Raw genomic sequence first — 13,273 nt, 5'->3', positions numbered from 1 at the left:
GATTTATATGGGTAAATCAATTGAGCAATTAATCTTTCTATTATTTCTGTAGTCTTTGCTATTGGGGTATGTAGGGAAAATCTTAACTTGGTATAAACTATAGTGATTTAAAGTCATTCCAACAGGTATTTGCTGAATGTCCACCATGTGCTAAGCAACATTCTTGGCACTGGTTTCTAAACCTCTGAAGGGTCAGGACTTTATATTCTTACTTTGTAGTCCCCTAGATCAGAATGGTTCCTACTGCAGGACCTCAAGAATCACATTCCAGGGGTTCTGGCTTGGTCTAGCTGATTCAGTGGTTAATATAACATGACTATGGACATGACTCTTTCATAGTGATAACTGAGCCTGGGCATGAGTACTGATCTTTCTTGAGCAGTGGCCGTGTGTCTTCCTGAGGTCATTACCAATAGGAGATGCAGATGCAGGTAGGCCTTCAAAAAGACACTAAAGGGAAGGCCAAGGAGTATTGGTCTCTTCATTTAAAAAAAAAAAGAAAAGAAAAGAAAAAAGAAACTCAAGCTATGTGCAGCCTTATGGTAATGCATTTAGTTTTCAGTGGGTGAGGTACTGGGTCTGGTTAAGGATCTGGGCATGGTATCTGTTGAGTAAGAACTTCCTACCTTTGAAAGGGGTCCTGTTATTTGAATATGGGTTTGTGTATTTTGTAGCACATAGGTGTGGATATACTTTGAACATAGAAGTGATTTTTTGTCAAGAAAACTATTTTGTTGTCTTCCTTGCCTGTTGGATTTCACTTTTAGGTCTGAGACTGGCCCTTGAAGCCTGAAATGCCACTTGACAGCACCCAGCCAGCATTGCCTTTCATCGCTCCAGCTGGTTGCTCATTCGCTCCAGGAGCCTAGCGGGTGCGGGCATGGGGGATGCAAAGACCACAGTTCCTTCCCTCCAGGCGCTCACAGGCTAGTGCCAGATTGACAGATACACTGCATGAGTGTCACTGCTCCCTTTCCCAGGCCCATGGTGGGCACTGTAACCACCAAGATAGCACCTTTAACCTCTTATATGTTCAACTTCTACCTTGCTACTGTGGACTTCCTGCCACCTCCAGTTTTCCCATCTTAAAACTCCTTCCTGCCGGGCGCCTGGGTGGCTCAGTTGGTTAAGCGTCTGCCTTCGGCTCAGGTCATGATCCCAGGGTCCTGGGATCGAGCCCCGCATCAGGCTCCCTGCTCAGCAGGGAGGCTGCTTCTCCCTCTCCTACTCCCCCTGCTTGTGTTCCCTCTCTCTCTGTCTCTCTCTGTCAAATAAATAAATAAAATCTATAAAAAAAACCCCAAAAAACAAAACTCCTTCCTGCCACCACACCCTCCCTCTTCTCCCCTTGAAATCATCTTCAGAATCCACAATTCATGATCTCTGCTTCCCCACTTCCATCTGACCCCTGTGCTTGGCCTTCAACCTAAACCACCTTGCTGAGGACTGTGACCATGTCCACGTAGCCACATCCAGTGGCGTGATTCCAAACTCTCTTTTGTTTAACCTCTTGGCCGCCTTTGACAAAGGTGACCACCACTCCTTGAAAGGCTTCTTTCTCTTGCTTTCCAGAACAGTGTCATATCCTTGTGTATTCCTGCCTTTCTGATCATTCCTTCCCAGGTCCTTTTTCCTGTCCCTTAAATGGCTGTGTTTTCCAGGCATCTTTTCTGGTGTTCCTTCTCTTCTCACTCTGTATTCTCCTTGGTGATCTTATCCACCCCTATGACTAAGCTCAAAGCACCCAAACCTCTATCCCCAGCCTACAGCTCTTTCCTGACCTCGAGGCCATGTCAACTGGGGTGACAAGACCCAGCACTGCCATCCTGACCTCATCCTCTGACTCTGGCCCCTGGCCCCTGCTTTACTGTTTTTCAAGTAGTCTTGCCTCAGGGAATCACGAGTTCCCGCCCCACAGACTTGTGACTCTGCTTTACCCTTTCTCTCCCTCATTCCCCAGGACCCTGAAGTCAACCCAGTCAGTTTTGTCTCATAAATACCACCTCTGTCTCCACCTCCCCAGGGCTAGTCGAGGTCACCCCACCTCTTACACGTGTGCTCCTGCCACAGCTCGTCTCCTCCGCTCCTTGCTGTCGACCACACTGTAGCCACAGAGACCTTTCTACAACCACGTCTGATCCTGTGGCCCTCCTGCTCAGAGGCTTTCACTCGCCTCCATTGCTTTTATTCTTCCACAAGAGCATGAACTCTTTCCTACCTTTGGCATCTGAGATAGTCTTTCACATTCCTACAGGAGTCATGCTGGTCTGGGATTAGGCCTCATTTTAATCACTGCTGGTTTGCCGGGTCCACAGCCTCTCTGGGTGCTGCTGATTTCTCTAGTGGGTCTTGTCTCCTTCCTCCTGCTCTCTGACCCAACTTGTCCCTGAAAGCTGCCACATCTTGCTACCCACATGGGAAGGATTCCTCTCTCTAGAAATTAGTTCTTCTGGGTTTCATATCATCCATGTCTTCAACAATTCCATAGGTTAATGTGATTTTAATTTTATTTGGATTTTTTTTATTACCATGGCAAGTGAAAGTCTTTGCATTCTTTTACAACCTCCTGTTACCTTTAGAATAAAGTCCAAATTACTCATTAAGACTTACCAGGCCTCTCATGACCTTGGCAGATGCTGTTTTACTTTTATAGCTTCATTCATCTGCACCCTCATCTTATTTCAATTCCTCAGAGGCATTTCTTCTTTCCTCTTCCCCAAGATTGGCATCTGCTGGTCTCTACATAGCACTGTGTCCCCTCCCCAACTTTCTGTCTTTGTCACTGGGCTCATCCTTCTCTTTTTTTTTTTTTTTTTTGGAAACAGTATAGCTATTAGTTATTCCTGGAAGCCTTTGGCCTAGTCTGGCCTCTCAAATCTGGGTTTGATGCCTTTCAAATGTACTTTCATAGCATATTATGCAAACCATTATCATTTAATTGCCTATTTACCTTTCTGTTTTCCACCTAAATTATGAATTATTTGAAAGCAGCACCTGTATCTCATTTCTCATTATATCCTCACTTCCTAGCATAGGGACTCATTTTTTACAAGGTACAATGAATAAGTGAATAAACAAATGCATGAACACTGAGCCTTGGTCTTTGTATAGCTAACGACCATTGTAATATTCTGTTTTTCATAGCACTTTTTTTTTTTTAAAGATTTTATTTATTTATTCATGATAGACAGAGAGAGAGAGAGAGAGAGAGAGAGAAACAGAGGGAGAAGCAGGCTTCCCGCCGAACAGGGAGCCCGATGCGGGGCTGGATCCCAGGACCCCGGGATCATGACCTGAGCCGAAGGCAGACGCTTAACCATCTGAGCCACCCAGGCGCCCTTTCATAGCACTTTTACAAAGAGGCAGAAACATTCATCATGAGATTGTCTCATATCAACCTTTGAAGAAAGCTGCAGACATCATGTTAAATGATTTCTCGGTAGACTTTTCTGATGATCCAGCTTAAGAACCAATATGGTTTTTTTGTAAACAGCAAGTCAGGATCAATTAATGGCTTATAAAACCAATGAATGGATCATAACCATCATTTAAAAATAATGAAATATAAAATGGAATAGAATAAAACAGAAATATCATAGTGTATCACATGTAGTAAGGGTGTGTGTTGTTTTGTGAAATTTTGTTTCAGTTTTATACACACATACAATGCATATAAATGGTTGTAGTACGAAATGTGTTTCTTGTGTTCTCACTGTGGTTTATGGTCAAGTTAAGTTTTTGTAAAGCCTTGCCTTCAACCATCTCCCCTCAGCCCCACGAAGCAGAGCTGAATCGGGAGTGTAGACTCCACAGTGATTTTTGTGTAGATATTCTGTATTGTTTGGAAAATGAGACTTTTGCATTTTCTTGAATGCAAATGTCTGGTGTTCATTTCATTGCTTACTCCTATGTCTGAGTAGGAAGCTATGATCAGGATGTCCTCATTCTCTTTGGCAGCCTCCTTGAAGGGGCTGAGGACAATGTTACCCAGAGACAGCCCTGACCAGTTCATCTGCTGGAAGCCCGGGAGAGGCAGGTGCATTTCTGATGCCCTTCACCTTCTGTATGTGCTCTTGATCTGCACGTGCATGGCCTTGGGCAGGCCCCTGCCCCCCGTTTCAGTTTTTCTTCTGCTTAAAATTAGTATATTGTATATTAAAAGAAATCACATTATTAGTCTTACAGCCTCTCAACATCTTTTTAATATTTAAAAGTTGGCAGGCAGAGCAGACATACCATGATATGTCCAGTACTTTTCCATTTTGGGGGAACTCTTCATTTTGAAACAACCCATCAGCATACTAATAAGCAAGTGTTATTAAAGGCTCGTGTATACTTAGTTTGTGTGAATAATTAATGTAAGACTGTTCTGTGTGAGTAGGGAAAAATAGAAAAAAAATTACTAATAAAGATTTTATGCTTACATTTTATCTTCCTGTAAGGTTAACTTTTCAGAGAGTGGGCCAGGATAAAAGAGTGGGCCTTCCTTTTCTTTTTCATTCTATTAGGTGCTGACAAAAGAAAAAAATAAAGTGTTTGATATAATTAAATTGGGCTTAAGATAAAGAAGATTACAGTTCTGATTGGAATACAAGTACAGTTGGATCTTGAACAACATGGGTTTGAATTGGGCAGTTTCACTTATATGCGGATTTTTTTTTCATAAATACAGTATAATACTGTAAATGTATTTTCTCTTCCTTATGATTTTCTTAATAACATTTTCTTTTCCATAGCTTACTTTATTGTAATACAGTTTATAAGACATATAACACACAATGTATTAATTGACTATTTATGTTATCAGTAAGGCCAATAGTAGGCTATCAGTAGGTAACTTTTAGGGGAGTCGAAAGTAGGATCAGATTTTAAACTGCACACGGGGCTGGCCCCTCACCACTGCATTGTTCAAGGTCAACTGCAGTACACTTACTTAGGAAATTCCCCTTGACGTGGCTTCAGATAGATGTTTTAAGGAAAGTGTCTGTCTCCAGCAGGTGCATGTCCCCTTACATAGGCCCTTTTCCTGGGGTCGGGTAGATGAGCAGGGGTTTGACTCAGGACGAAGGTGCTATCCCAGCCCCTGGTGGGCACTGGACTCTGAGAGAAAGAGGATTGCTGGTGAGTTTTCAAATGTGCCGTTTTCCTTTTGGTAGAGTTCATGAGAACCATGTTTCTTCCTCTGGTACAGTCCTATTTTCTTGTATCAGCTTAAATAAAGAGCTGCTTTTCCTCTTGTCTGGTCTTGTTTCACCGTGTCCTCTGGCATCTTGGTGGGGACAGTGCCCTGTGTGTATGTTACATCACCAGGGCTTGGTCACTGGTATTAAACTACACTGAACTGAGCCCCCAGCTGAGTATGGAATCAACATTTCACCTCAGGGATCGTATTCAAGGTCTTTGTCCTTTTTTCCTTCCCACTAGACTGATTCATAGAACTCCTTCCCCTCCCCCAGGAGGAAGATCTTTGTAAAGGCAGCCTTATACTCACTTGTTTGATGCATCAAATTCTGTTGAGTGCTTACTGTGTGCAAGGCCCTGCATTTGGCTCTGGGAATATGTGGATAAGGGATAGACAGTTTTGCCTTCAAGGAAGTCGTTGCTTATTGGGAATGAATTTGTGAACCGTATTAGTCCCTTCAGCCCTATCAGCTATTAGATTATTCATACTATGAGAAGATCCATTACTACCGTAGGGCCAGAGTGGCCCTATATTTTAGGACCAATCTGTATTTCAAAAAGAGGAGGATGTATTGCAGGAACTTGGTGTGAAAGGGTTGGAAAGGGCCAGAGGGATAAAAGGGGGCAGGTGGCTCTCCTGAGAGCTCAGTAACTACGGAAAGCTGGTACTGCCCCAAAGGCTGGAAGAGCAAGGCAAAGGCTGTGTTCTGGAGCCCGTCCTTGTCGGTTGCGGTGGATGCTCTTGCGGTTGGGTCTCAGCACAGCATCTGACCCAGTCCCAGCACTGGCTCCCCATTGCTGCTGTGGTTCTGGCCCTGGAGCCTGGGGCTGCCCAGCATCACCTGCCTCTGCCACAGAGACTGCAAGCGCCAAAAGCCAATGGCCTCCCCCAGTGTTGTGCCCCCAGGGACAGATCGAAGCCAGGTCTTTGCTGGCAAGGGAGTCTGGAAGATATTGTTTCACAGTTCCCAGCCTCCTGCAAATCTGAGGGCACAGAACGGCAGGACTGGGCATGAGTTCCACCAGAAAGTACCCAACATACCAGGCCAAGTAGCATCATAGCGCTGTTTGAGGAAAGTCAACCTCCCTCTCCCTCTCTCCTCTTTCCCAAAATCACCTTAAAGAAGCGTCCACAGACTGGAATCACTTGGACAGTGAATGCAAGGTTGTTTCAGTTAGACTTGATCTCACTGTCGGTCATCACCTGTATGAGGGAGGTACCTGGGCCCATCTACTTGCTGGGAATGTTGGTGGGTTTTGTTATGGACCTCACTGAGCGTGTTAAAACTAAAGAACTATTCTAATTTTCCATTGGCATATTAGGAAAAGAACATTGTATAGTATTCATTTGCAAGAACGATATAAAGAAATAAAATTGCCTATTAGATAGGTAAACACTTCTTCGAAGTAAATTTTCCTTTCATAGAAAGCACAAAACATTTCCCCCAGAATAACTATGAAATATGAAACACTGCTGATGTCAACATCTTTATCAAGAATGTGGCCTCTGAATTATATTTCTTTATTTAGATTAAAGATCTCGAGGAGCTGCTGCCCTAACCCCTTTCTCTGTCTGCTCTGGCTTCCCACTAGAATGGTCTTCAGCAGAGAAGCAATCAGGAGACTTCTCGCCAGTAAATGTCGCTGCTACAGCAATGATGCCCCCGACGATATGGTCCTAGGAATGTGCTTTAGTGGGTTGGGAATCCCTGTGACACACAGCCCTCTCTTCCATCAGGTGAGAACAATGTTTTTATACCTACCTTAGAGGGAGAGAGGGGGATTTTCTTCTCACTTAAAGATCCTACTTCATTCCCTTCACATATTCTTCTGGAAACAATCTTAAGAACTATGTGGACAGGCCCCAGGGGGGCATCCTTAACAGATCTTTTTGTCTGGAGGGTTGATCCTATACCATGTACAGCAGGAAGATGGAAGACAGAAACCTCTAGAAAACGAAATGGTGTTTGACCATTGTCCTTGAATATAGTACCAGGGAAAAGCTGCTCTTTTTTCCCCTCTATTTTTGAGTTAAAAAATTGATGGCATTTAAAAACTATTAAATGCCATCTAGAAATATACAGGAATAACCTAATATTTCCTGCTGTATATATGCCAAGTGTATGTAATTCTATACTGTCCTAGGTTTTTACACTGTCCACTGGTTACCTTTTTATTGGGCTTACTCCTCTTTGGTTACTATTAAGATGAGTGACTGGGCGCCTGGGTGGCTCAGTCAGTTAAGCGACTGCCTTTGGCTCAGGTCATGATCCCAGGGTCCTGGGATCGAGTCCCGCGTCGGGCTCCCTGCTCAGCAGGGGGTCTGCTTCTCCCTCTGCCCTCTTCCCTCTCGTGCTCTCTGTCTCTCATTCTCTCTCTCTCAAATAAATAAATAAAATCTTTAAAAAAAAAAAAAAAAGACTTTCTTTAAAAAAAAAGATGAGTGACTAAACACTATTAAGCTTCAATTTAGTATCTCAATAAGCATATAATCTCGGGGTTGTTGTTGTCTGAGATAGTGTTTACCAGGGATGGTTTGTGCTCCAAACCACTATACCGTGGTTTGGAGAAGGGAATCCTCCGCACTATTTTTGGTAGTTTTTAAGAATCAGGTCAGTGAATGTTCTGATGTTGTAAGAATAAATATGTTGTCATATTTACTAACCAGTAGCAAATGCTATCATAGCAATATAGAAAACTGAACATGACAAATAGCACTGTAGGAAATAACTTGAACAAGGCAAAGAAAGTGTTTGCATTATCGAGAAAGGCAGAATCCATTTCTGCATCTTGAGGACCATAAGGGAGAATAAAAAGAGACTTTTCATAATAAGAAATATATGAGAAACCTTTCTTCGTACCAGTTAAGAGTACTTATCCATCTTTTAAAACCTTGAGAGGTCTTACCCATCTTAAGCCTATGTGTTGTGTTATGGGATGACAGAGAAGCAAGTTATTTTCTCTTGCTCTCTCTCATAGTGTTTCACTTCTAGAAAAGGAAAGTTAATTAAAACTGTCGGTGTATAAGGGGAATGACTTATTACTGTTAATAATGCAGTGTTAGATTTTTATAGCAGCCTTCACTAAGGGAAGAATATGCTAGTAAAGAAAATGATAAAGAGAAAAGAAAGAAGGAAAATACTCTTTAAGCAAATATCCTTTGAAGATAATTTAAAAATGAAAAAAATTGTCATTTCCCAGACTTCAAAACTCTTGATTTATCTAATTCACATAATAAATTTTAAATCTTTCCAAAATTGTAAAATATGCATAAACTGTATCCTCCCCAACAGATACGACTATATCTTCTAATTCTTAAGCCTCTTTTAGAGAGTTTGCTATAATTTAGAAATTATTCCCCATTTATAATGCTTGAACAGTGATCCATATAGTGTGTGTTTTCATACTGAAAAACACATATGAGGCAAAGAGATACAAAACCAAGATTCCTGAAGAGTTAGAGATAGAGTGGGCTTTTGGAAACAGTCTCAGGGTGCCTGGGTGGCTCAGTTGGTTAAGCGACTGCCTTCGGCTCAGGTCATGATCCTGGAGTCCCGGGATCGAGTCCCACATCGGGCTCCCTGCTCGGCAGGGGGTCTGCTTCTCCCTCTGACCCTCCTCCCTCTCATGTTCTCTGTCTCTCATTCTCTCTCTCACAAATAAATAAAATCTTTAAAAAAAAAATAAAAAAATAAATGGAAACAGTCTCAGATACAAAATTGCCTGGGCCACTTCCCTTCTCTTTTTAGTCAGGGGAGGTTATTGTGAAATCATAGGCTTAGAAGGGGGCTTCGAGGAATGTCTAGTGTATCCTTTTATTAAAGACAAAGGATCTGGAGCATATGGTTTTCTGTTCTTTCAAAATTATATGCTACCAGTGGGTATGGCAGCATGCAATGGCCACTGAATCCTCTGCATAAAATTGTCAAAATACTCATTTCAGGACTCTGGAAATCAACCAGAAGCATTGAGAAGCATTTATTCCTGAAAAAACTGCTATAGTTTCAGTAAGACCAACAGAGTATGAGGTCTTCTGAGGCCTTTCTCCCTGAAACCTCCTCTCCCTCCCCTCCCCCAGCCTCCACCTCTCCATTCACCCCAGCTTGGTTGGAAAGAGCAACAGCAGTTTGACCAGTATGGGCCTTGCTGGGGAAAATGGCAGCTTTGCTGTCAGAGGGGGTGGACTTGGTTTGGATAGGGAGAGAGAAAAACCCATAGATAGGTCACCTAAAATAGTTAAACTTGGTAGGAAAGAAATAAGAAAAACCTGCACCTTTATGGGCCTGAGGTTGCAGTCTCAGATATGGTAAAGGATGTCTTAGCCAGAAATTTAATACTTAGTACCCTGGAAATAAGAGAGAAATAACAGGGCTAGGAAAGCTCTCCATAATTCTCTGGCCTACTGGGAAACCGCGTGCATGCACACGGGACACTGGATAAGCCTAGCAGAAAGTAAAATACAAGGCATATTTGAGAACCCACTGAAGCTTTGAATGCACTTTCCAACCTATACATAGGTAGAAGCCTTATGGGCTTGTGGTATTTGAGCATAACTTCTGCCTATATCATAAGTTGACTACTAAGCTATTCAAGCACAGGGGTGACCTCTAGCAAGCCAAGCTACAAGATAAAAGTTAGAACTAAAAGATGAGTGGAGGTATTAGTAACCACACACCGCAGTGAGAAAGATTCCACAGTGTAAATCCAGGCAAATCACTTTTTAAAAAGTAGTAAAAATAAACAGATTTGTTGTTACAATAAATTTTCAAAATAACTTCCAACAAATTATCATGATACAAAGCAAAGAGATATACTGAGGGAAAAGTGTAGGAATAGAAACTGACTGAGTGGGACCAGATATTGGAGTTGATAGATAAAGACTTCAAGAAGCTAATAAAATTACAGTCACAGAATTAAAGGAAACCATGTTCATAGAATCAAAGGACAGTATGATGACAATGACTCAACAAATAGCAAATCTTAATAAAAAATAGAAACTATGATAAAAAACAAATGAAAATTCTATAGTTGTAAAAGAAATGAGAAATTATCTGGGTGGACTTAACAGTAGATTTGAGATGGCAGAAGAAACAGTGAATTTGAAGGCAGATCAATAGAATTACCCAGTCCAAAGAAGAGAGAGAAAAATGACTAAAGAAAAGTGGACAAAGCTTTAAAATACTTTAAACCATAAAGTGTAACAACATACATTTCATGGGATTCCTAAAAAGTGAGTGGAGAGAGGATTGGATAGAAATTTTTTTTGAAAGAAATAGGGTTGAAACTACCCAAATGTGATGAAAAACATTAATGCATAGCTCTAAAAGTTTCAACAAAGCTCAAGTAGTATAATCATGAAAAGAATCACACATAGATGTGTTACAGTCAAACTGTTGAAAGACAATGAAAAAGTAAAAGTCTTAAAAGCAACCTAATGAAAAGGGAAACAAAAAATATAGTTACTGGCTGATTTCTCATTAAAAATAATAGAAACCCAAAGGCAGAAGTCAAAAAAGAAACCAATCAACTAATGATTCTATATCCAATAAAACAATCCTTCCCAAACAAAAGTGGAATAAAGATATCTATAGGTAAACAAAAAGTGAGGGAAATCTTTACTAGTAGACCTTCCCTACAAGAAAACTAAAGGAAATCCTTTGGGCTGAGTGAAAATGGTACACGGAAATTAGAATATATAGGAAGGAATGGAAGAATACTGGATAGGGTTAATATGGAGGCAAATATAATTATGTAATTATATAATTATATATATATATTATATATATGTGCATATATATAATTAAAAGAATAAAAGTGTGTATAAACACACAAACATATATATTGTCTCTCTTAATTGCTTTAACAAATATAAGATTGTTTAAAGCAATAATTATGACCCTATTGTTGGGTTTATAACATAGTAAATGCAATATATATGATGATAGTGCAAAGGCAAGAGGGAGGAAATGAAGCTATATTGTAGCAATTGATTTTATTGGAATTAAGTCAGTATTAACCTAAGTTAAAGATGCATATTGCTATCCTTGGAGCAATCTCTGAGAAAATGATTTTAAATATATAGCTTAAAATATCAATAGAGGGATTTAATTATACACTAAAAGATTTTGTTTAACCAAAGAATAAAGGAGAAACAGAGGGACATAAAACATGAGACATATAGAAAATAAATGGCGGGGCGCCTGGGTGGCTCAGTTGGTTAAGCGACTGCCTTCAGCTCAGGTCATGATCCTGGAGTCCTGGGATCGAGTCCCGCATCGGGCTCCCTGCTTGGCGAGGAGCCTGCTTCTCCCTCTAACCCTCCCCCCTCTCATGTACTCTCTCTCTCTCATTCTCGCTCTCAAATAAATAAATAAATCTTTAAAAAAAAAAAGAAAAGAAATGGCAAAATGAGTGATAAAAATTCAGATGTATCAATTATTACATTAAATATGAATTGACTAAACTCTTTAGTCAAAAGGCAGATATTATCAAATCTCATAAAAAGCAAGATTTGACTATATGTTGTCTATAACAGTCAAGTACACTTTAGATTCATAGACACAAATAGGTTGAATGTAGAAGGATGGGAAAAGATGAACCCTGCAAACAGTTAATCATAGAGAGTTTGAGTGTCTGTGTTAAACACAATACACTTTAAGAAGTGGGATATTACTAGAGAGAAGGGAGGGATATTTCATAACCAAAAGTCAATACATTAAGAAGATACAATAATTATAAATGTATATGTACACCTAACAGATCTTCAAAATACATGGAACATAAATGGACAGAATTGAAATGAGAAACGGACAAATACAAACTACTTGACTTAACTGACATAGAATGTTTCATCTGACAACAGCAAAATGCATGTTCAAGTGTGCATGGAATGTTCTAAAGGATAGATCACACACTAGGTCATAAAACATGTCTAAGGAAATTTTAAAGGATTGAAAACATACAAAATATATCCTCCCAGCAATGGAATGAAATTAGAAATCAACAGAAAAAAATGGGAGAATTTCCAAATATTTGAAAATTATACAACACATTTTAAAATAATCTTGGGTCAAAGAAGAAATAAGGAAGATTAGAAAATAACTTGAATAAAAATGAAAACAAAACATAACAAAAGTTTTTAGCATAGCTGTATAGGGATTAGAGGGACATTTATAGTTTTAAACATACTAGAAATGGATAGGGGTGGGAAAAATGAAGGAGGGGGAATCGGAGGGGGAGACAAACCATGAGAGACTATGGACTCCGAGAAACAAACTGAGGGTTTTAGAGGGGATGGGGTTAGCCTGGTGATGGGTATGAAGGAGGGCACGTACTACATAGAGCACTGGGTGTGATATGAAAACAATGAATCATGGATCACTACATCAAAAACTAATGACGTATTGTATGGTGACTAACATATAATAAAACTAAATTAAATTTTAAAAAATCATTAAACATCTGCATTGAAAGCAAAAGAATGGTATCATTCAAATCTGAATTAAGTGGAATAAAAGAAATATTAACGGTTAAAGCACAGGTCAAGTAGAAAACAGAAAAGCAGCAGAGAAAATTAGTTAAGCCAAAAATGAGTTATTTTGGAAAGATCAGCTAATTTGGTAAACCTTTAGCTAGGCTGTCCAAGAGAAAAAGAAAGAAGACACAGATTACCAAAGTTAGGAATGAAAGAGTGGACGTTATTGCAAATCCTACCAAAATTGTGCCTACAGTTAGACAATTTAAATGAAATGGGAGAAATTTCTTGCATCACACTCATTAGCAAAACTGTCTTAAAAAGAAATAGAAAAATTATCTGAACCTACATACATTGATGGAATGGAATTAAAGGAGTGAGAATGCCTTCCAATTCATTTTATGAGTCCAATATTAGCCTAATATGTCAAAGACACATATTGTTGGGCAGAGCAGTCGGTTAAGCTTCTGACTCTTAGTTTCAGCTCAATTTGTGATCTCAGACTCCTAAGATCGAACCCTGCATCAGGCTCCACACTCAGTGGGAGTCTGCTTGGATTCTCTCTCTCTCTCTCTCCCCCTACCGCCCCACCCCCCACACATGCTCTCCCTCTCTCTC

General features: G+C 40.2%; 1 protein-coding gene and 1 long non-coding RNA gene across 5 annotated transcripts in view; one reads left to right on the top strand and one right to left on the bottom strand.

Annotated features, from left to right (window-relative positions):
* Positions 1-13,273, bottom strand: part of LOC123839628 (uncharacterized) — a 360,841-nt gene that overhangs the window by 13,508 nt on the left and 334,060 nt on the right. For all 3 annotated transcript variants that reach the window (XR_008505658.2, XR_010410046.1, XR_010410047.1), the window contains 2 exons: positions 4,934-5,100; positions 4,425-4,511 (listed from right to left, as the gene is read on the bottom strand). This is a non-coding gene — a long non-coding RNA (uncharacterized LOC123839628). The remainder of the gene's footprint in view (positions 1-4,424; positions 4,512-4,933; positions 5,101-13,273) is intronic.
* B3GLCT (beta 3-glucosyltransferase) overlaps positions 1-13,273 on the top strand; it is a 120,815-nt gene that overhangs the window by 99,737 nt on the left and 7,805 nt on the right. For both annotated transcript variants that reach the window (XM_064586249.1, XM_045869271.3), the window contains one exon: positions 6,775-6,919. In XM_064586249.1, coding sequence (XP_064442319.1) covers positions 6,775-6,919 — 145 coding nt within the window. The remainder of the gene's footprint in view (positions 1-6,774; positions 6,920-13,273) is intronic.

Source organism: Mirounga angustirostris, unplaced genomic scaffold, assembly GCF_029215605.1.
Source record: "Mirounga angustirostris isolate CCGP_5_RB_7025 unplaced genomic scaffold, mMirAng1.0.hap1 SCAF_3, whole genome shotgun sequence".
Classification (NCBI taxonomy): domain Eukaryota; kingdom Metazoa; phylum Chordata; class Mammalia; order Carnivora; family Phocidae; genus Mirounga; species Mirounga angustirostris.
The sequence above is the reverse complement of the archived record's forward strand: the minus strand, read 5'-3'. Positions and strand labels throughout refer to the sequence as shown.